The sequence below is a fragment of the Pan paniscus genome, chromosome 5 (assembly GCF_029289425.2).
Source record: "Pan paniscus chromosome 5, NHGRI_mPanPan1-v2.0_pri, whole genome shotgun sequence".
In the NCBI taxonomy this organism is placed as follows: domain Eukaryota; kingdom Metazoa; phylum Chordata; class Mammalia; order Primates; family Hominidae; genus Pan; species Pan paniscus.
The window spans coordinates 17680599-17702793 of NC_073254.2; the positions used below are offsets into that span (position 1 = coordinate 17680599).

Here is a 22195-nt window from a genome sequence, read left to right on the forward strand (position 1 = left end):
TAAGGGATCTTAAAGGAAAAAGAGAGGAGAGTGAATGACCTCATCATTAGCTGGGAGGCTCTGCAGTGCCCTGGTAGACAGTCATTGCCTGGAGGTGACTTTGTAGAAAGCAAACTTTGGCTGTCACAGCGCATAGGGAGGCCTGGGAAAGCCCAGGGAAGCAGGAGTCTGGTGGGTGAGGCCGAGGAGGAGGGCCCTTCTCCTGACCCCACGGGCGTGGCTTGGCCAGGCAGCTCAGGACTTGCTTCTCCCCACGGCTTGGCCCCCTTCTCAGGTCGCTCTCAATCTATGGGGAACCTAGAGGGAAGGCGACTGCGCATGGCGCACACCGTGGAGGGACCCTGAGGACAGCGGAGAGCAGGTCTAAGGTGAGGCAGGTGCTCTCAGGTTAAAGATAGGGGAAGAATCTGAAGCACTATTGCAGACGGGCCCCCAGGAGGGTTAAAGGTCAAGGTGGAGGCGAAACTAAGATTGGAAGGTGAGTATGGAGCCCAGAGTCATGGAGGTTCCAGGGCGGGTGATGGTTTCTGAGAAGCTCCAGGCTCTTCACGAGTTCTTTGAAAGCCGCTGGCGTTGACTCCATTACTAGCAATGAGTGGGACACAGTTCCTAACCCATACACACGTTCGTTCAGCTGGACCCCTCCTGGCAGGAGGGCTCATCTCTGGGCAGGTGCTGGGGTCACAAGACAGATACGAATGGAACTTTGTAGTCTTCGGGGAGGGTACGGGGGGCGGGCAAGAAACAATAAACAAGCCGGCAAAGAAAGCGCCACAAAATTCCAGGTGGCGGTAAGTACCAAAAACTATGGTACCTAATAGTGATAAGCAAATAAAGTACTCTAGCGGATCAAACAGCAGGGGAATGTTTGCTATTTTAGATAAGTGGTACAGGAAGGTGTCTCATTGCAGGGACAGTGAATGGTGACGTAGAACCTCCGGGGAGGCTGCAGGAGGGAACTGCCTCTCCCAAGTCCCTCGGACTCCGGTAGATCACTCACCCTCCAGCCAGCGCAGGCTGGGGTAGGAGCCGCAGGTCTGGGACCAGCGCCTCTGCGAGGACAGCTCTCTGAGTTGCGCCAGGTTCCAGCTACAGGGCCACGTCCCGCAGACGCGGGGCAGGCAGGAGCGCTGCGGCTCCGCCCTGGGGGACCAGGTACCCGCACAACCCAAGCAGCCTAGGACCAGGCCCGCGGGACTGCAGCCTTGTTTCCGCTGCTCGCCCGCCACACACAGGCCCCGCCCATGCCGAGGCCGCACCCCGCCTCTCAGCCCCGCCCACACCCCGCCTCCGGCTCCAAGCTCCGCCCACGCCACGCCACGCCACCGCAGTCCGCCTCCGGTCTAGTCTAGCCCTTCAGGGTTGGGGAGGACCCTGCTGGGTTTCGAGGAGATGGAAACTGGACCCACAGGAATGGAGCGCGGAGGCCGGGCGCGGTGGCTCACGCCTGTAATCCCGGAGGCCGAGACGGGCGGATCACCTGAGGTCAGGAGTTCGAGACCAGCCTGGCCAACACAGTGAAACCCTGTCTCTACTAAAAACACCAAAATTAGTCTGGACGTAGTGGGGAGCGCCTGTAGTCCCAGCTACTCGGGAGGCCGAGGCAGGAGAATTGCTTGAACCCAGGAGGCGGAGGTTGCAGTAAGCCGAGATCGCACCATTACACTTCAGCCTGGAGTGCAGTGAGACTCCATCTCAAAAAAAAAAAAAAAAAAAAAAAAGCGCTGGGACTCTGTGCGGGGAGGAGGGACGCTCCTGCCCTGGGCTAACCCCCGCCCCATCCCTGGCAGATATCCAGGTTACAGAATGAGAGTCTGTAGTGCGACAAAAAGAATGAGCCACTGGTACTCCACACCCATCAGCCTGCTAGATCTCCTGGGGAGTTACGCTGGTGAGAGAAACCAATCCCAAAGATCACAGATGGGGGATCAATTTCTCCAAAGGACGGAGGAGAGAAATGCAGGACTCATTAGCTGTGCCCAGGAGTTAGGGAGGCGGGGGGGTGTGGCTATAAAAACGCAACCCAAGGGGTGCCTGTGAAGGAAATCTGCGTCCCGCAGAACGCAACACGCCGTTGGGATACTGGACCGTCCTTTGTGAGATGCCACCATTGGGGGAAACCGGATAAAGGATGCATGGCTCCAAAGAAAAAGTTCGATTAAAGGAAAGTGGTTTAAGGACAAGGAAATGGCTAGAAAATGGAAAGTCTTGGAAACAGAGCCAGTTGGGGGTTGGGAGGGCGGTGGGGGGAAAAGCAAGACAGATCAGATTGTTACTGTGTCTGTGTAGAAAGAAGTAGACATAGGAGACTCCATTTTGTGCTGTACTAAGAAAAATTCTTCTGCCTTGAGATTCTGTTAATCTAAGACGTTACCCCCAACCCCGTGCTCTCTGAAACATGTGCCGTGTCAAACTCAGGGTTAAATGGATTAAGGGCTGTGCAGGATGTGCTTTGTTAAACAGATGCTTGAAGGCAGCATGCTCCTTAAGAGTCATCACCACTCCCTCATCTCAAGTACCCAGGGACACAAACACTGCGGAAAGCCACAGGGACCTCTGCCTAGGAAAGCCAGGTATTGTCCAAGGTTTCTTCCCATGGGATAGTCTGAAATATGGCTTCATGGGAAGGGAAAGACCTGACCGTCCCCCAGCCCGACACCCGTAAAGGGTCTGTGCTGAGGAGGATTAGTATAAGAGGAAAGCATGCCTCTTGCAGTTGAGACAAGAGGAAGGCATCTGTCTCCTGCCCGTCCCTGGGCAATGGAATGTCTCGGTATAAAACCCGATTGTACGTTCCGTCTACTGAGATAGGGAAAAACCGCCTTAGGGCTGGAGGTGGGACACGTGGGCAGCAATACTGCTTTGTAAAGAACTGAGATGTTTATGTGGATGCGTATCTAAAGCACAGCACTTAATCCTTTACATTGTCTATGATGCAGAGACCTTTGTTCACGTGTTTGTCTGCTGACCCTCTCCCCACAATTGTCTTGTGACCCTGACACATCCTCCTCTCTGAGAAACACCCAGGAATGATCAATAAATACTAAGGGAACTCAGAAGCCGGCGGGATCCTCCATATGCTGAATGCTGGTCCCCTGGGTCCCCTTATTTCTTTCTCTATACTTTGTCTCCGTGTCTTTTTCTTTTCCAAGTCTCTCGTTCCACCTAACGAGAAACACCCACAGGTGTGGAGGGGCGACCCACCCCTTCATCTGGTGCCCAATGTGGAGGCTTTTCTCTAGGGTGAAGGTACGCTCCAGCGTGGTCATTGAGGACAAGTCGACGAGAGATCCTGAGTATGTCTACAGTCAGCCTTACGGTAAGCTTGTGCGCTTGGAAGAAGCTAGGGTGACAATGGGGCAAATTAAAAGTAAAACTAAAAGTAAATATGCCTCTTATCTCAGCTTTATTAAAATTCTTTTAAAAAGAGGGGGAGTTAGAGTATCTACAAAAAATCTAATCAACCTATTTCAAATAATAGAATGATTTTGCCCATGGTTTCCAGAACAAGGAACTTTAGATCTAAAAGATTGGAAAAGAATTGGTAAGGAACTAAAACAAGCAGGTAGGAAGGGTAATATCATTCCACTTACAGTATGGAATGATTGGGCCATTATTAAAGCAGCTTTAGAACCATTTCAAACAGAAGAAGATAGCGTTTCAGTTTCTGATGCCCCTGGAAGCTGTTTAATAGATTGTAATGAAAAGACAAGGAAAAAATCCCAGAAAGAAACGGAAAGTTTACATTGCGAATATGTAGCAGAGCCGGTAATGGCTCAGTCAACACAAAATGTTGAGTATAATCAATTACAGGACGTGATATATCCTCCTGTAATTAGAAGGAAAAGGTCCAGAATTAGTGGGGCCATCAGAGTCTAAACCACAAGGGCCAAGTCCTCTTCCAGCGAGTCAGATGCCCGTAACATTACAACCTCAAACGCAGCTTAGAGAAAATAAGACCCAACCACCAGTAGCTTATCAATACTGGCCGCCGGCCGAACTTCAGTATCGGCCACCCCCAGAAAGTCAGTATGGATGTCCAGGAACGCTCCCAGCACCACAGGGCAGGGCGCCATACCCTCAGCCGCCCACTAGGAGACTTAATCCTACGGCACCACCTAGTAGACAGGGTAGTGAATTACATGAAATTATTGAGAAGTCAAGAAAGGAAGGAGATACTGAGGCATGGCAATTCCCAGTAACGTTAGAACCGATACCACCTGGAGAAGGAGCCCAAGAGGGAGAGCCTCTCACAGTTGAGGCCAGATACAAGTCTTTTTCTATAAAAATGCTAAAAGATATGAAAGAGGGAGTAAAACAGTATGGACCCAACTCCCCTTATATGAGGACATTATTAGATTCCATTGCTCATGGACATAGACTCATTCCTTATGATTGGGAGATTCTGGCAAAATCGTCTCTCTCACCCTCTGAATTCTTACAATTTAAGACTTGGTGGATTGATGGGGCACAAGAACAGGTCTGAAGAAATAGGGCTGCCAATCCTCCAGTTAACATAGATGCAGATCAACTATTAGGAACAGGTCAAAATTGGAGCACTATTAGTCAACAAGCATTAATGCAAAATGAGGCCATTGAGCAAGTTAGAGCTATCTGCCTTAGAGCCTGGGAAAAAATCCAAGACCCAGGAAGCGCCTGCCCCTCATTTAATACAGTAAGACAAGGTTCGAAAGAGCCCTACCCTGATTTTGTGGCAAGGCTCCAAGATGTTGCTCAAAAGTCAATTGCCGATGAAAAAGCCCGTAAGGTCATAGTGGAGTTGATGGCATACGAAAACGCCAATCCTGAGTGTCAATCAGCCATTAAGCCATTGAAAGGAAAGGTTCCTGCAGGATCAGATGTAATCTCAGAATATGTAAAAGCCTGTGATGGAATCGGAGGAACTATGCATAAAGCTAAGCTTACGGCTCAAGCAATAGCGGGAGTTGTTTTAGGAGGACAAGTTAGAACATTTGGAGGAAAATGTTATAATTGTGGTCATATTGGTCATTTAAAAAAGAATTGCCCAGTCTCAAATAAACAGAATATAACTATTCAAGCGACTACAACAACAGGTAGAGAGCCACCAGACTTATGTCCAAGATGTAAAAAAGGAAAACACTGGGCTAGTCAATGTCGTTCTAAATTTGATAGAAATGGGCAACCATTGTTGGGAAACGAGCAAAGGGGCCAGCCTCAGGCCCCACAACAAACTGGGGCATTCCCAATTCAGCCCTTTGTTCCTCAGGGTTTTCAGGGACAACAACCCCCACTGTCCCAAGTGTTTCAAGAAATAAGCCAGTTACCACAAAACAACAATTGTCCCCCACCACAAGCGGCAGTGCAGCAGTAGATTTATGTACTATAAAAGCAGTCTCTCTGCTTCCAGGGGAGCCCCCACAAAAAATCCCCACAGGGGTATATGGCCCGCTGCCTGAGGGGACTGTAGGACTAATCTTGGGAAGATCAAGTCTAAATCTAAAGGGAATTCAAATTCATACTGGTGTGGTTGATTCAGACTATAAAGGCGAAATTCAATTGGTTATTAGCTCTTCAATTCCTTGGAGTGCCAGTCCAGGAGACAGGATTGCTCAATTATTACTCCTGCCATATATTAAGGTTGGAAATAGTGAGATAAAAAGAACAGGAGGGTTTGGAAGCACTGATCTGACAGGAAAGGCTGCATATTGGGCAAGTCAGGTCTCAGAGAACAGACCTGTGTGTAAGGCCATTATTCAAGGAAAACAGTTTGAAGGGTTAGTAGACACTGGAGCAGATGTCTCTATCATTGCTTTAAATCAGTGGCCAAAAAATTGGCCTAAACAAAAGGCTGTTATGGGACTTGTCGGCGTAGGCACAGCCTCAGAAGTGTATCAAACTACTAAGATTTTACATTGTTTAGGGCCAGATAATCAAGAAAGTACTGTTCAGCCAATGATTACTTCAATTCCTCTTAATCTGCGGGGTCGAGAGTTATTACAACAATGGGGTGCGGAAATCACTATGCCCGCTCCATCATATAGCCCCACGAGTCAAAAAATCATGACCAAGATGGGATATATACCAGGAAAGGGACTAGGAAAAAATGAAGATGGCATTAAAGTTCCAGTTGAGGCTAAAATAAATCAAGAAAGAGAAGGAATAGGGTATCCTTTTTAGGGGCGGCCACTGTAGAGCCTCCTAAACCCATACCATTAACTTGGAAGACAGAAAAACCGGTGTGGGTAAATCAGTGGCCGCTACCAAAACAAAAACTGGAGGCTTTACATTTATTAGCAAATGAACAGTTAAAAAAGGGACATATTGAGCCTTCATTCTCACCTTGGAATTCTCCTGTGTTTGTAATTCAGAAGAAATCCGGCAAATGACGTATGTTAACTGACTTAAGGGCCGTAAACACCGTAATTCAACCCATGGGGCCTCTCCAACCCGGGTTGCCCTCTCCGGCCATGATCCCAAAAGACTGGCCTTTAATTATAATTGATCTAAAGGATTGCTTTTTTACCATCCCTCTGGTGGAGCAGGATTGCAAAAAATTTGCCTTTACTATACCAGCCATAAATAATAAAGAACCAGCCACCAGGTTTCAGTGGAAAGTGCTACCTCAGGGAATGCTTAATAGTCCAACTATTTGTCAGACTTTTGTAGGTCGAGCTCTTCAACCAGTTAGAGACAAGTTTTCAGACTGTTATATTATTCATTATATTGATGATATTTTATGTGCTGCAGAAACGAGAGATAAATTAATTGACTGTTATACATTTCTGCAAGCAGAGGTTGCCAATGCAGGACTAGCAATAGCATCTGATAAGATCCAAACCTCTACTCCTTTTCATTATTTAGGGATGCATATAGAAAAAAGAAAAATTAAGCCACAAAAAATAGAAATAAGAAAAGACACATTAAAAACACTAAATGATTTTCAAAAATTGCTGGGAAATATTAATTGGATTTGGCCAACTCTAGGCATTCCTACTTATGCCATGTCAAATTTGTTCTCTATCTTAAGAGGAGACTCAGACTTAAATAGTAAGAGAATGTTAACCCCAGAGGCAACAAAAGAAATTAAATTAGTGGAAGAAAAAATTCAGTCAGCACAAATAAATAAAATAGATCCCTTAGCCCCACTCCAACTTTTGATTTTTGCTACTGCACATTCTCCAACAGGCATCATTATTCAAAATACTGATCTTGTGGAGTGGTCATTCCTTCCTCACAGTACAGTTAAGACTTTTACATTGTACTTGGATCAAATAGCCACATTAATTGGTCAGACAAGATTACAAATAACAAAATTATGTGAAAATGACCCAGACAAAATAGTTGTCCCTTTAACCAAGGAACAAATTAGACAAGCCTTTATCAATTCTGGTGCATGGCAGATTGGTCTTGCTAATTTTGCGGGAATTATTGATAATCATTACCCAAAAACAAAAATCTTCCAGTTTTTAAAAATTGACTACTTGGATTCTACCTAAAATTACCAGACGGGAACCTTTAGAAAATGCTCTAACAGTATTTACTGATGGTTCCAGCAATGGAAAAGCAGCTTACACAGGGCCAAAAGAACGAGTAATCAAAACTCCATATCAATCGGCTCAAAGAGCAGAGTTGGTTGCAGTCATTACAGTGTTACAAGATTTTGATCAACCTAACAATATTATATCAGATTCTGCATATGTAGTACATGCTACAAGGGATGTTGAGACGGCTCTAATCAAATATAGCATGGATAATCAATTAAACAAGCTATTCAATTTATTACAACAAACTGTAAGAAAAAGAAATTTCCCATTTTATAGTACTCATATTCGAGCACACACTAATTTACCAGGGCCTTTGACTAAAGCAAATGAGCAAGCTGACTTACTGGTATCATCTGCATTCATAAAAGCGCAAGAACTTCATGCTTTGACTCATGTAAATGCAACAGGATTAAAAAACAAATTTGATGTCACATGGAAACAGGCAAAAGATATTGTACGACATTGCACCCAGTGTCAAGTCTTACACCTGCCCACTCAACAGGCAGGAGTTAATCCCAGAGGTCTGTGTCCTAATGCATTGTGGCAAATGGATGTCAGGCATGTCCCTTCATTTGGAAGATTATCATATGTTCATGTCACAGTTGATACTTATTCACATTTCATATGGGCAACTTGCCAAACAGGAGAAAGTACTTCACATGTTAAAAAACATTTATTGTCTTGTTTTGCTGTAATGGGAGTTCCAGAAAAAATCAAAACTGACAATGGACCAGGATATTGTAGTAAAGCTTTCCAAAAATTCTTAAATCAGTGGAAACTTTCACATACAACAGGAATTCCCTATAATTCCCAAGGACAGGCCATAGTCCTTGGGTGCATGGCTCCAAAGAAAAAGTTCGATTAAAGGAAAGTGGTTTAAGGACAAGGAAATGGCTAGAAAATGGAAAGTCTTGGAAACAGAGCCAGTTGGGGGTTGGGATGGCGGTGCTAGTGAACAGTTTGGGCCGATTGTCTTTTTTTCTAGTGCTTGCTGGCTTCTGCCCCCTCATTTGGCAGTCACCTGCCACTGTGACCTCCACAAGACCCCTCTCCAAACTCTATACCTTGATTTCTGGTGTCCCGGAAATAGAGACCAGAAACACTGATGTCCCACTCCAACGATAGAGCAGAAGGAAGGAAGGTTTCCCCTGTGTTTAGAACGCTCCTAACGAAAATAACTGCAACTCTTGATTGCACCTCCTGAGGGTCGTTGGGACTTTCCCTCTCAGACATTTATTGGTTCATTCATTCGTTCATTTTGCTGTAACTCACAGTGGCCCCCATCCTAAGGTGCACTGCTGGGATTGGTTTATGTGCTGATGATGTTCTCCTTGTCTTCAGAGATGAGAATGTGCCCTCTCTCTGAGATGCCCTCTTGCCCCTAAGCTCCCCAACGGAGAATAGACTGCCTTGTCTTGTGAATCCAGATCCTGGGAGCAGTTTTCATTTAGGAATGGAACAGCAGGTCCTAGGAGCATTGGCGCCTGCGCGCCCATCATGCGCGTGTGTGATGCAACATCACCACCTTGTGGCAGCGAGGAGCTATCACAACGTGGACTCAGCAAGTTGCTCCCTGCTTGGGGTTGGGAGCTGGACTGGCCTAGTTCCCTGGGTCTTTTTTTGTTGTTTTTGTTTTTGTTTTTGAGACAGAGTCTCGCTCTGGCCCAGGCTGGAGTGCAGTGGCGCGATCTCGGCTCACTGCAAGCTCCGCCTCCCGGGTTCACGCCATTCTCCTGCGTCAGCCTCCCAAGTAGCTGGGACTACAGGCGCCCGCTACCACGCCCGGCTAATTTTTTTTTTTTTAAATGTATTTTTAGTAGAGACGGAGTTTCACCGTGTTAGCCAGGATGGTCTTGATCTCCTGACCTCGTGATCCGCCTCGTGATCCTGCTGATCCTCGAGGCCGCCCGCCTCGGCCTCCCAAAGTGCTGGGATTACAGGCGGGAGCCACCGCGCCTGGCCGTTCCCTGGGTCTTTTGAGTGGTGTAAATTGAATGGTGGTAGATTCTAGGACAGCTCAGTAGGAGCCCATCCTCAAAAGGAAAATAACAGAACTCCCTGCTAATCTGGTATTGGGTCTGAGCAATTACTGCACACGAATGAGATTGACCATAATTGCATCCTGAGTTTGAGGAGGAGGTCACGCTACTAAGACGAGATAAAATCAGCTCCAACGACAAGCATCATCTCTGGGGGTTTCTAGATTCTCACTTTTCATTTAATCCCCAGCCTTAGTGGAATGCAAGAGTCGGAGTCGGCATTCTGGGCAGGGAGGCAGGTGAGGCAGGTACACATCTCCTCTTCTCCCCAACGCCCCATGTTTCTATTTCTGAATAAAATGGACCATCATGGTGCTAAGGTAAGGCTAAACTAGCTGAGCCACCTCCTGAAGAGGTCATTGCTTTTGTTTTTATTTAATGAGATTTCTTTCCCTTCTGTTACCAGCATCTCCATCCCTTTGGGAAACGGACTCTTAATAACAGAGTTTTTTGTACTTTTTAACTTTGTTTTTGTGTAGTCAAATATGTACAACATAAGATATGCTGTTTTATCCATTTTTAAGTGGACAGTTCAGAAGCATTAATTACATCGACTATGTTGTGCAACCTTTCCTGCTATTTATTTCCAAAACTTTTTTCAACAGAACAAATAAAAACACAGTACTCATTGTAAAATAACTTCCCATTCCCCCCTCCTTTCATTACCGGTAGCCTCTAATCTACTTTCTGTCTCTATGATTTGTCTGTCCCATGTACTTCGTATAAGTGGAATCCTACAAAATGGGCCTTTACAGTCAGCTTATTTCCCTTGAAAACCTTGTTGGCAAGTTTCATCAATGTTGTAATATGAGTCAGAATTTCACTTCTTTGTGGCCGAATATTAAAAATGCACGGGTCGTTTGAGATTTGTGAATAATGCACCAATGATTCTTGGCATATACGTATCTGTGAGACTCCCTGCGTTTAATACTGTGGGTATCTACCGAGGAATGGAATTGTTATAACAATTCTATCGTCATCCTATGTTTAGCTTTTTGAGGAATAGCCAAAATGTATTTCGCAGTGTCTGTGCAATTTTACATTCCCACCAACAATGTATGAGGGTTCCAATTTCTCCATATTTTCACCAGCATTTGTTATTTTGCTTTTTTTCCCCTAAATTATAGCCATCCTAGCAGGTGTGTGTGGTATTTCATTGGGTTTTTGATTTGCATTTCCCTAATGACTAATGACTTGAATCGTCTTTTCATGCATTTACTGGCCATTTGTATACCTTCCTTGGAGAAATGTCTATTCAAGTCCTTTGCTTATACTTTAATTGGATTGTTTGCCTATTCATTGTTGAGTTGTAGAAGTTCTTTATATTCTGAATTTATCAGCTATATGATTTGCAAAAATTTTCCTTCACTCTGTAGGTTGTCTTTCTTGATAATATCCTTTGATACACAAAATTTCAGATTTTAATGAAGTATACTCCCAGTGGATTTTGTTTCTTTTTGTTTTTTCGTTGTTGTTTTGCGAGAGATTTTGGTATCATATCTAAGAGCCTATAACCAAACCCAAAATTATGAAGATTTACTTCTATGTTTTCTCCTAAGAATTTTATGATTTTAGTTTTTATATTTAGTTCATTGCTTGTGAGGGTTTTTTTAATATGGTGTGAAGCAGGGTCTAACTTTACTCTTGCATGTGGAAATACAGTCCTTCCATATCATCTATTGAAGAGACTATTCTTCCCTGAATTGAATACTGCTTGGCACCCTTGGCCATAGACATATGAGTTTATTGAGGATCCCTTGTACATGTCTTGCTGCTTTTATGATTTTCTCTTTGTCTTATACAGACATCCCTCATTTCATTGCATTTTGCTTTAGCGCAATTCAAAGATATTGTGTTTTTTACATATTGAAGGTCTGTGGCAACTGTGTCAAGCAGGATTTTGGGACCATTTTTACAACAGCATGTGCTCACTTCTTGTCTCTGTGTTACGTTTTGGTAATTCTCACAATATTTCAGACATTGTCATTATTATTACATCTGTTACAGTGATCCGTGATGTTACTACTATAATTGTTTTGGGGTGCCACAAACTAACCCATATACGTTGACAAACTTAATGGATAAATGTTGTGTGTGTTCTGACTGCTCCAGCGAGCAGTCATTTCCCATCTCTCTCCCTCTCCCAAATTCTTTGAGACAACACAACAATATTTAAATTAGGGTAGTGAAGGACCAACCCTATAATGACCTTTAAATCTTCAAATAAAAGGAAGAGTTGCATGCCTGTCACTTTAAATCAAAAGTGAAAGACGATTAAAGTTAGGAAGACATGTCAAAAGCCAAGATAAGCCATAAGCAAGACCTCTTGCACCAAACAAGCTGCCAAGTTGTGAATGCAAAGAAAAAGTTATTGAAGGAAATTAAAAGTGCTACTTTAGTGAACACATGAATGATAAGTAAAACAGCCTTATTGCTGACATGGGGAAAATTTTAGTGGTCTGCATAGATCAAACCAGCCACAGAACTCCCTTCAGCCAAAGCTGAATCCAGAGCAAGGCCCCAACTCTCTTCAATCGTATGCAGGATGAGAGAAGTGAGGAAATTGCAGAAGAAAAGTTGGAAGCTAGCAGAGGTTGGTTCTTGGTTCATGAGATTTAAGGGAAGAAGCCATCTCTGTAACATAAAAGTGCAATGTGAAGCAGGAAGTGCTGATGGAGAAGCTGCCCCAAGTTGTCCAGAAGATCTAGCTAAGATCATTGATGAAGGTGGCTACACTAAACAGATTTTCAATGTAGATAAAACAGCCTTCTATTGGAAGAAGATGCCACCTACGACTTCCATAGCTAGAGAGGAAAAGTCAATGCCTGGCTTCAAAGCTTCAAAGGATAGGCTGACTCTGTTGTTAGGGGCTAATGCAGTTGGTGACTTTAAGTTGAGACCAATGCTCATTTACCATACTGAAAATCTTAGGGCTTTAAGAATTATGCTAAACCTACTCTGCCTGTGCTCTCTCAGTGGAACCACCAAGCCTGGGTGACAGCATATCTCTTTACAGCATAGGTTACTGAGTATTTTAAGCCCACTGTTGAGACTCACTGTTCAGAAAAAAAGATTCCTTTCAAAATATTACTGCTCATTGACAATGCACCTGATTACCCAAGAGCTCTGACGGAGACGTACAAGGAGATGAATGCTGTTTTCATGCCTGCTAACACAACGTCCATTCTACAGCCCATGGATCAAGGAGTAAATTCAACTTTCAAGTCTTATTATTTAAAAAATACACTTCCGGCCGGGCGTGGTGGCTCACGCCTGTAATTCCAGCACTTTGGGAGGCCAAGGCGGGTGGATTAACCGAGGTAGGGAGTTCGAGACCAGCCTGGCCAACATGGGGAAACCCCGTCTCTACTAAAAATACAAATATCAGCTGGGCGTGGTTGCGGGCACCTGTAATCCCAGCTACTTGGGAGGCTGAGTAACGAGAATCGCTTGAACCCGGGAGGCGGACGTTGCAGTGAGCCAAGATCGCACCACTGCACTCCTGCCTGGGTGACAAGAGTGTGACTCCATCTCAAAATAATAATAATAATAATAATAATAACAATAAATACAAAATAATTTTTAAAAGGCTATTAGCTGCCAGATATAGTGATTCCTCTGGTGGATCTGGGCAAAATAAATTGATAAATTGCTAGAAAGGTTCTCACCACTCTTGATGCCATTAAGAACATTTGTGATGCGTGGAAGGAGGTCAAAATGTCAACATTAACAGGAGTTTGGAAGAAATTAATTCCAACGCTCATGGAAGACTTTAGGGAAGGAAGTAGCTGCAGATATGGTGGAAATAGAACAGAACTAGAATTAGAAATGGAACCTGAAGATGTCACAGAATTGCTGCAACCTCATGATAAAACTTTCACAGATGAGGAGTCACTTCTTATGGATGAGCAAAGGAAGTGGTTTCTGGAGATGGAATCTCCCTCTGGGGAAGATGCTGTGACCACTGTTGAAATGACAACAGGCCGGGTGTGGTGGCTCACACCTGTAATCCCAGCACTTTGGGAGGCTGAGGCCGGTGGATAACCTGAGGTCAGGAGTTCGAGACCAGCCTGGCCAACATGGTGAAACCCCATCTCTACTAAAAATACAAAAATTAGCCGGGTGTGGTAGCACATGCCTGTAATCCCAGCTACTCGGGAAGCTGAGGCAGGAGAATTGCTTGAGCCTGGGAGACGGAGGTTGCGGTGAACTGAGATTGTGCCACTGCACTCCAGCCTGGCTGACAGAGCGAGACTCTGTCTCAAAACAAACAAACAAAAACCAAAAGATTTAGGATATAACAAACTAAGTTGATAAAGCAGTGGCAGGGTTTGAGAAGATTGACACCAATTTGAAATAAGTTCTACTGTGCATAAAATGCTATCAAATGGCGTTACATGCTACAGAGAAATCTTTCATAAAAGGAAGAATCAATTGATGAAGCCAACTGATTTTTAAAAATTGCCGGCCGGGCGCGGTGGCTCACGCCTCACTTTGGGAGGCCGAGGTGGGTGGATCACGAGGTCAGGAGATCGAGACCATCCTGGCTAACACGGTGAAACCCCATCTCTACTAAAAATACAAAAAATTAGCTGGGCGCGGTGGCGGGCACCTGTAGTCCCAGCTACTGGGGAGGCTGAGGCAGGAGAATGGCGTGAATCTGGGAGGCGGAGCTTGCAGTGAGCCGAGATAGCGCCACTGCACTCTGGCCTGGGCGACAGAGCGAGACTCTGTCTCAAAAAAAAAAAAAAAAAAAGAAATTGCCACAGCCACTCCAGCCTTCAGCAACCACCACCTTGATCAGTCAGGTTCATTAACATTGAGGCGGGCCACTCCACCAGCAAAAAGATTATGACTCACTGAAGGCTCAGATGACTATCATCATTTTTCTTAGTGATAACATGTGTTATGATTAAGGTATCTACATTTTTGAGACATAACGTGCACTTAATACACTGCAGTATAGTATATAACTATTATATGCATAGGGCTGCTAAAACGTTGTGTGATTTGCGTTATTGTGGTATTCGCTTTATTGTGGTGGTTTGGAACCTACCCCACAATATCTCTGAGGTATGCCTGTATATTGCTGGCAGGAACGTAAAATTGCACAGTAGCTTTGCAAAAACAAGTTTGGCAGTTCTTCAAAAAGTTAAATATAGAGTTATACCATATGACTCACCAATTCTACCCACTGGTATATATCCATGATAAGCTCAAGAAAACATACATCTATACATATATTTATACATGAATGTTGATAGCAGCATTATTCATAATAGCCAAAGATGGAAAAAACCCAAATGTCTGTCAATTGAAAGAGTAAACAAAATAGATATATGTATACATATTATTATATTATTCAGCCATAAAAAGAAATAAAGCCTGACAAATGCTACCTTGACCCATCATGAATGAACCTTTAAAATATTATGCTAAGTAAAAGAAGCAGCCACGAAAGACCACATATTGTATGGTTCATTTTGCATGAAATCCCCGAAATAGGAAAATCCACAGAGACAGAAAATAAATCTGTGGTTGCCAGGGATTGTGGGAAGGAGGAAATGGAGAATAATTGCTAATGGGTATCACAGTTCCTTTTAGGGTGATGAAAATCTTCTGGAGTTAGATAGTGGTGATAGTTGCACAGCTTCATCAATATACTAAGAACTACTGAATTGCATGCTTTAAAAGGATGAACATTATGGTATGTGAATTGTATTTTACTAAAGGTGTTATTTTATTTATATATTATTTATTAATTTATTTATTTTTATTTTTATTTTTTTGAGACGGAGTCTCGCCTGTCGCTCAGGATGGAGTGCAGTGGTGCAATCTCGGCTCATGGCAACTTTCGCCTCCAGGTTCAAGCGATTCTCCTGCCTCAGCCTCCTGAGTAGCCGGGTCTACAGGCGTGCACCACCACGCCGGGCTAATTTTTGTATTTTTAGTAGAGACGAGGTTTCACCATGTTGGCCAGGCTAGTCTGGAGCTCCTGACCTCGTGATCTGCCTGCCTCGGCCTCCCAAAATGCTGGGATTACAGGCGTGAGCCACCGTACCCAACCTTAATAAGAACAAGCTAGGCACCTAGGGTGTCAAATTGAAGGAGGCTCTGATTCTCAGGGCCGCGCAAATGCAGGGTTGGCACCTATGCGTGTGGCCCTCCTGAAATTTTGTGCCTTAGGCACCTGGCTTGCTTCTCCCTAATTCAGGCCCTCAGGAGAAAGCTCTAATTCTGGTCAATTTGAAACAGGAGGGCACGGCTTCTGGGCGACGCTCCGTGCTCCAGAGAGAGCCATTTGTCTGTTCCCTTCCTCTGGACGTCACCGTGCCAACATGAAATGCTTCCAATTGAGTCCAGCCTGAGATGGAAGGGGATGGGGGGATATCTGATGACATCACGAACTGCTGCATCAACTCCCTCGAGTCCCTGCCTCTGGACCCCCTGATAGAGGACACAAGGAGTGTCCTGAGCCCGTGTGACTCAGTGTCTCTTCCCATCACTTTGCGGGAAAACGGGGCTGCTTACACCACACCGCAGCCCAAACACCTGTGGCTAGAGAAGGGCTTGGGTACTAGGAGTGAGGACGCCTGGTTCTGGGCCCAGGACTATACTAGTTAGTGGTGGGACCTGGAACAAATGCTTTGGTTCTAAGTGAATCCCCCATATTCATGACAAGAGGCGTGGAACACAGACCCATGGGGCCTTCCCACTGGAACATGGAGCTTGGCTGTCACCCGACCTTCGCTTCCTTACGTAGAAAAGCCCAGGGTTCCAGGCTCTGTCTCCTTTCCCGCAGACGCCTTGTTTCTTCGCGCGGAGGCCCTGGACGCCGCAGGCTCCCAACCTACTTCTCTGGGATGTCAGGTTCTGAACCCGGTCCTGAAGAGGCCCTGGCGCTGGGGGTGGGTGAGGCCGAGCGCGCGCCTTGGGAACCTGGCTGGCCTCAGGCTGGCGGGAGCATTCGCGGACATCGCCCTGGGCGGGGCGGACTGGGGGTAGACCGATCTGCCTCTGCGCCTAGCCCTGCCCTCCGCCGCCGCGCGAACGCGCGCGCCTCCCCGGCTAGTCCCGGCAGGCGGAGCCCCAGTTAGACTGCTCGTCAAGTGTGGGAAAAGCTCCGTGGCGCCACAAGCTACTATATAAAAGGCGGTGCCCGCCGGGGCCGAGTGGGAGTCCGCGGCGAGGGCAGCAGCACGGCCGGGTCCTGCGCCTCGGGGATCGGCGTCCAGGCTCGGAGCGCGACACGGAGACAAGGTGGCAGGTGAGGGCGTCCCCGCGCACGGCCGGGGTAGGGGACGGGAGTGGCGAGCTTCAGGTCCACCGGCTGCCACCGAAAGATGGGACCTGAAGACAGGAGAGGTCGCTCAGCCAAGAGCCCCGGGGAGGCGGTGGCGTCTCGGCGGGGTCAGCAACGGTCTCTGGCGGGTCCCCTGCAGCGCGCAGCCGGTTTCCGCCTCCGCAGCTCCCAGCCAGCGCGGACGCCGCCCTCCCCGGCGCCTCCTCGCTGCCCTTCCCTGGCCGAAGCCCTCCCCTGCAGCCTCCTCCCCACCTGCCGGCCCTGTGTTCTCACTGCTCCTCTCTGCTCTGGGATCCGCAGGATGACGTCTGTCCTGGTTCTTCTCTGTCTTTCAAAGTCACTAGTCTCCAGTTCCAAATCCGAGCACTCTTACCCATTCTAATTCTTTCAGTAACTCAGCGAAACGGATGGGGCCCTTCCTTCCCCGGAGCACTCCTCCAGGGACTGAGAATCCGCGGAGCCGGGCTCAGCCCTCGCCTGCAGAGCCTGCGGTCTGTGGGGCCCGCCAGCAAGATGACGAATCACCTTCGGGAGGAAGGGTCGTGCTGGGGAGGGTCGCGCCGGCGGGGTCAAGAGAACCTCCTCTAGGGTGGGAGGTGGGAATCAGAGCCTCCGGGCCGCGGTGTTTGAGGGTGAGTGGAATTAATCCCGTGATGGACGTGGGGCCTTCTAAGGGGGACCAGGAGTTTGCGAAGAGGTGACTTTGGGAGGGGTTCAGGATGGCCAGAGGTGGAGGCTGTGACCTCAGTGAGGCTGGATCAAGGGAGGGGCAGGTGGAGAAGAAACCGTTTTAACGAGGTGGCTTTGAGCGGATCCTGAGGGCCCCAGGAGATTTAGGAGGAAGGACAAGAGGATTAAGACACCGCTTTCTGGTCGGGCGCAGTGGCTCACGCCTGTAATCCCAGCACTCTGGGAGGCCGAGGCGGGCGGATCACGAGGTCAGGAGATGGAGACCATCCTGGCTAACATGATGAAACCCCGTCTCTACTAAAAAAAAAAAAAGAATACAAAAAATTAGCCGGGCGTGGTGGCGGGCGCCTGTAGTCCCAGCTACTCGGGAGGCTGAGGCAGGAGAATGGCGTGAACCCGGGAGGCGGAGCTTGCAGTGAGCTGAGATCGCGCCACTGCACTCCAGCACTCCAGCCTGGGCGACAGAGCCAGACTCCATCTCAAAAAAAAAAAAAAAAAAAAAAAAGACACGGCTTTCTGAGGTGCCGTGCGGCTGTGGCGTGGGGGTGGCTGGGGGTGCGGGTTGTGTTCATTGTCCAAGGCTCTCCAGTGCTTTGCGTGGCGTTTTGGGGAGCACAGATGAGGTGTCCCGACAGTGGGGAGTGGCTCTAGGGAGACCAGAGGCTCGGGAGGGGGCCTGGGCATTAGACCAGGCACAGGATCCGAAGTGGGAAGAAATGTGGGCGTAGAGGGCAGGCCTTGGGGATGGGTGTGGGGGAGGAGGGGGAGATGGAAAGGAGTCAGGGAGGTCTCCCAGGCTCACCTGGAGGAGTCAGGGTCTCATTTCCAAGTGCACTGGGAACTGCAGCCTGGGGGTGGGGGTTCATTTGGTTTCAGGCCTGTGGCCAAGAGACCTACCCCCTCATATTCACACTTTGGCCTCCACGTGCTTCAGAGATAGTACCAGCTCTTTGTTCTCGCTGGTTTTCCTTCCTCACCTTGGGCTGTTTCTTGCCTTTTCCATTCTGGTGTTCTGCAAGGACCAGTTCCTTCATCTCATGCACAGTCTACACTCATGGCTTTTGCTGGGAGTAATGAGTAAAGCTCCCAAATAGATGTTTCTGAGTTAAAACACTGAACACAAAATGAAGCAAAAACAACGCATTTCCAACCTCCCAAGGTCACATGATGTCCAGAGGACAGTGATGGGCAATAACTTTTTGTCTTCCCCATTAGAATGCAAGCTCCACGAATGGAACATAGAGTTTTTTATTTTTTATTGTTTTTTGAGACGGAGTCTTGCTCTGTCACCCAGGCTGGAGCAATCTTGGCTCACTGCAACCTCTGCCTTCTGGGTTCAAGCAATTCTCCCGCCTCAGCCTCCTGAGTAGCTGGGTCTACAGGCGTGCACCACCACGCCCAGCTAATTTTTGTATTTTTAGTAGAGACGAGGTTTCATCATGTTTGCCAGGCTGGTCCGGAACCCCTGAGCTCAGGCAATCCGCCCGACTTGGCCTCCCAAAGTGCTAGGATTACAGGTGTGAGCCACTACACACGGCCAGAACATAGAGATTTTTTATGTTTAATTCACAACCGAGTCTTCAGTGCCTAGAACAGGTGCTCAGTAAATATTTATTGAAGGAATGAATTCCTTTTTGTATTTCTTGTATCTATCACCAGATACTCTTGTATCTAGTACCTGCTTGGCATACAGTAGATAGAAAGCTTTGCTGAGTGAATAGCTCTGCCTTTCATCTTTTTTGATATGTGTACATCTTTTAAAAAATAATGAATAGACTTTGTTTTAGAGCTGTTTTGGTTTACAGCAAAACTAAGCAGAAAGAAAATATCCCCTTCCACAAACATCCTGGACTGTACAGCCTCCCCTACCATCAACATCCTGCATTACTGTGGAATATTTGTTACACCTGATAACCAACATAGATTCATGGTTACAAAAATGAACCAATATGGATAAAACATATACATTATCAGCCAAAGTCCAGTTTGTTAGGTTTTGCTCTTTGTGTATATTCAAGATACATTTGACAAATGTATAGAGATGTATCCAACACTGTAGTATCAGACTCCACTGCCCTAAAAATCCCTTGTGCCCCACCTATCCATCCCTCCTTCCTTGCAAATCCCTGGCAGCCACTGATCTTTTTTACTATCTCCGTAGTTTTTCCTTTTCCAGAATGTCACATAGTTGGAATCATGCATTATGTAGTCTTCTCAGATTGGCTTCTTTCACTTAGATTTATACATTTAGGATTGCTCAAGGATTTTTTTTTGTGTGTGTGTGTGGCTTCAGAGCTCATTTCCTTTTAGCACTTAATATTCCATTGTATAGATGTACCACAGCTTATCTGTCCACCCATTAAATGATATCTTGGATGCCCTCAAGTTTTGGCAATTATGAATAAAGCTGCTATAGACATTCTTGTACAGGTGTTCGTATGGGCACAAGCTTTCAACTCGTTTGGGTAAATACCAAGCTGTGGAGTTGCTTCATCTTATGGTAAGAAGAGCTTGGTTAAGAAATTGCCAAAATGTCTTCCAGACTCTAACATTAGGCATTCCCACTAGGAATGTATGGGAGTTCCTTGTGCTCCAGATCTTCATCAACATTTGTTGTTGTCAGTGTTCTGAATTTTAGTCATTCTAATAAATGTGTAATAGTATTTCAGTTTTTTAAAATTGCAATTCTTTAATGACATGATATTGAGTATCTTTTCATATGCATATACATCCATGGTGAGGTGACTGTTCAGAGCTTTTGCCCACTTTTAATCAAGTTGCACATTTTCATATTGTTGCATTTTAAGAGGGTTTTTTTGGTATATTTTGGGTCACAGTGCTTTATCAGATATGTCTTTTGCAAATATTTTCTCCCAGTCTGTGGCTCGTGTTGTGAACGTGGCTCGTTCTCTTGACATACATATCTTTTCACAGTATGTAATCCTGTTGTGCTTTTTTTTTTCCTTTTGAGACGGAATCTTGCTCTTGTCACCCAGGCTGAAGTGCAGTGGCGCGATCTCGGCTCACTACAATCTCCACCTCCCAGGTTCAAGGGATTCTCCTGCCTCAGCCTCCCGAGTAGCTGGGATTGCTGGTGCCCGCCACCACGCCCAATTGATTTTTGTATTTTTTAGTAGAGATGGGGTTTCACCATGTTGGCCAGGTTGGTCTCGAACTGCTGACCTCAAGTGATCCGCCCGCCTTGGCTTCCCAAAGTGCTGGGATTACAGGCGTGAACAACCGCGCCCGGCCTGATGTGCATATAATTTTATTATTTGATTTTTAATATAACATGAATAGCATGCAGTTCCAACTTTGCTCGAGACTTCACAATTACCATTTTAAAGGGCTGCAAAATAATCACATTTCCTCCTCGACAGCCCCACTTTACAGATGAAGGTAGAGGAATGCTAACTTGCCTATGCTAACCCGCAGAGCTCTGAATCCTCCGGATAGCGCCCCCGCTGTAATCCACCCAGTGCTTCCCTCCAGACCCTTCTCCCTCTCGTGCGCGCGGAGGTTTCGGTTTCCTCTTTTACGTAGGCCGCCCCACTCGCTTGAAAACAAAGTCCGCGATCCTCTAGCCCGCAAGAGAGCTCCGGGACTCAGACCCTGGGCGCGAGGTCCCACGAGCGGCGGGGCGGCGCTCTCGCGGTCCTCCTCCCCGGCAAGGGCCGGGGCAGGGGGAGGAGGCAGCGCGAACAGTCCACGCCCTCCAGCCGGGCGCGCTCGACGCGGACGGCGGGCCAGCTGCCGGAGCGCGGCGACTCCAGAGGACCCACAGCTGGGGCGCCAGAGCGCGGCCATCCGGGCGGGGACGACGGAGCGCGGCAGGACTTGGCTGGACGGCGCGGCCACGGAGAAGGGCGCGGTGAGCGGACTGGCACCGCGCGGGGAACATTCCGGAGGCCGCCGGGCTCAGTCCCGGTGACCCCCGGTCGGGGTTCGCGCGCCCTCCCCCAGCACGCCCGGGCAAGGCTGCCGCGGCGTCGGAGTAATCCCCAACCCTCCGCCGCCGCTTCTTCCCTCACCCGGGCCTCCAGACGTTTGCCGCGGAAACGAAAGTAACGCTCGGGTGCTTGCGTGGAGGCCGGGGCGGCCGCGGGCTTCCCGGAAGGAGAGGGACTCTGCCCGGGGTGCGCGCGGCGGGCGGGCGGGCCCCGCCGGTACCGGAAGTCGGGCGGTGGGCGGGGCCGCGGGCGCTCCCGGAAGTCAGGGGTGCTCCGCTAGGTGTCTCTGCTTATCCGGAGTCCGCTGGCCGCCTCTGTGCCAGAGGTCGGGGCGCTGGACTGGTAGCGGGCGGAGACCTGCCTTTGGGCCGCGGTTACCGCGTGAGGGTGGACTAGGCAGTCCCACACGCCATTAATGTTGTTGTTTTGGTGGAGAAGGTGGGCTCCTACTGCCCTATCATTAAGAAAAAACAGTTTGGGCTCTTCCCTTACCAGCCCTTTGAAAGGGCCTTTTACTGTTGCGCTTGAGGCCGCAGCAGGTTCCAAAAACAAAAGCATTTCTGCGTGATCTTAGACGACTGAGGGGACGAATGTGGTAACCCTAGCAGGCTTCTGTCACTGGCAGGTGCTTTTGTGAAGTGCTGCGGACCCTCTTGAGGGTTGGGAAGAGGATAGGCTGCATCCTCC

The 22195-nt window shown here is 47.4% G+C and overlaps 1 protein-coding gene across 5 annotated transcripts in view; it reads left to right on the forward strand.

Annotated features, from left to right (window-relative positions):
- Nucleotides 1-14940: 14940 nt before the first annotated feature.
- RIPK1 (receptor interacting serine/threonine kinase 1) overlaps nucleotides 14941-22195 on the forward strand; it is a 50575-nt gene continuing 43320 nt past the window's right edge. The window contains exons 1-2 of one of the 5 annotated variants that reach the window (XM_055113144.2): nucleotides 14943-16832; nucleotides 17260-21429. In XM_055113144.2, the coding sequence (XP_054969119.2) occupies nucleotides 20980-21429 (450 nt within the window). In that variant the 5' untranslated portion in view covers nucleotides 14943-16832; nucleotides 17260-20979. Of the gene's footprint in view, nucleotides 21430-22195 lie in introns of all 5 variants that reach the window. The other 4 variants (XM_055113145.2, XM_057302673.2, XM_034961372.3 and 1 more) reach the window with 4 other exon arrangements.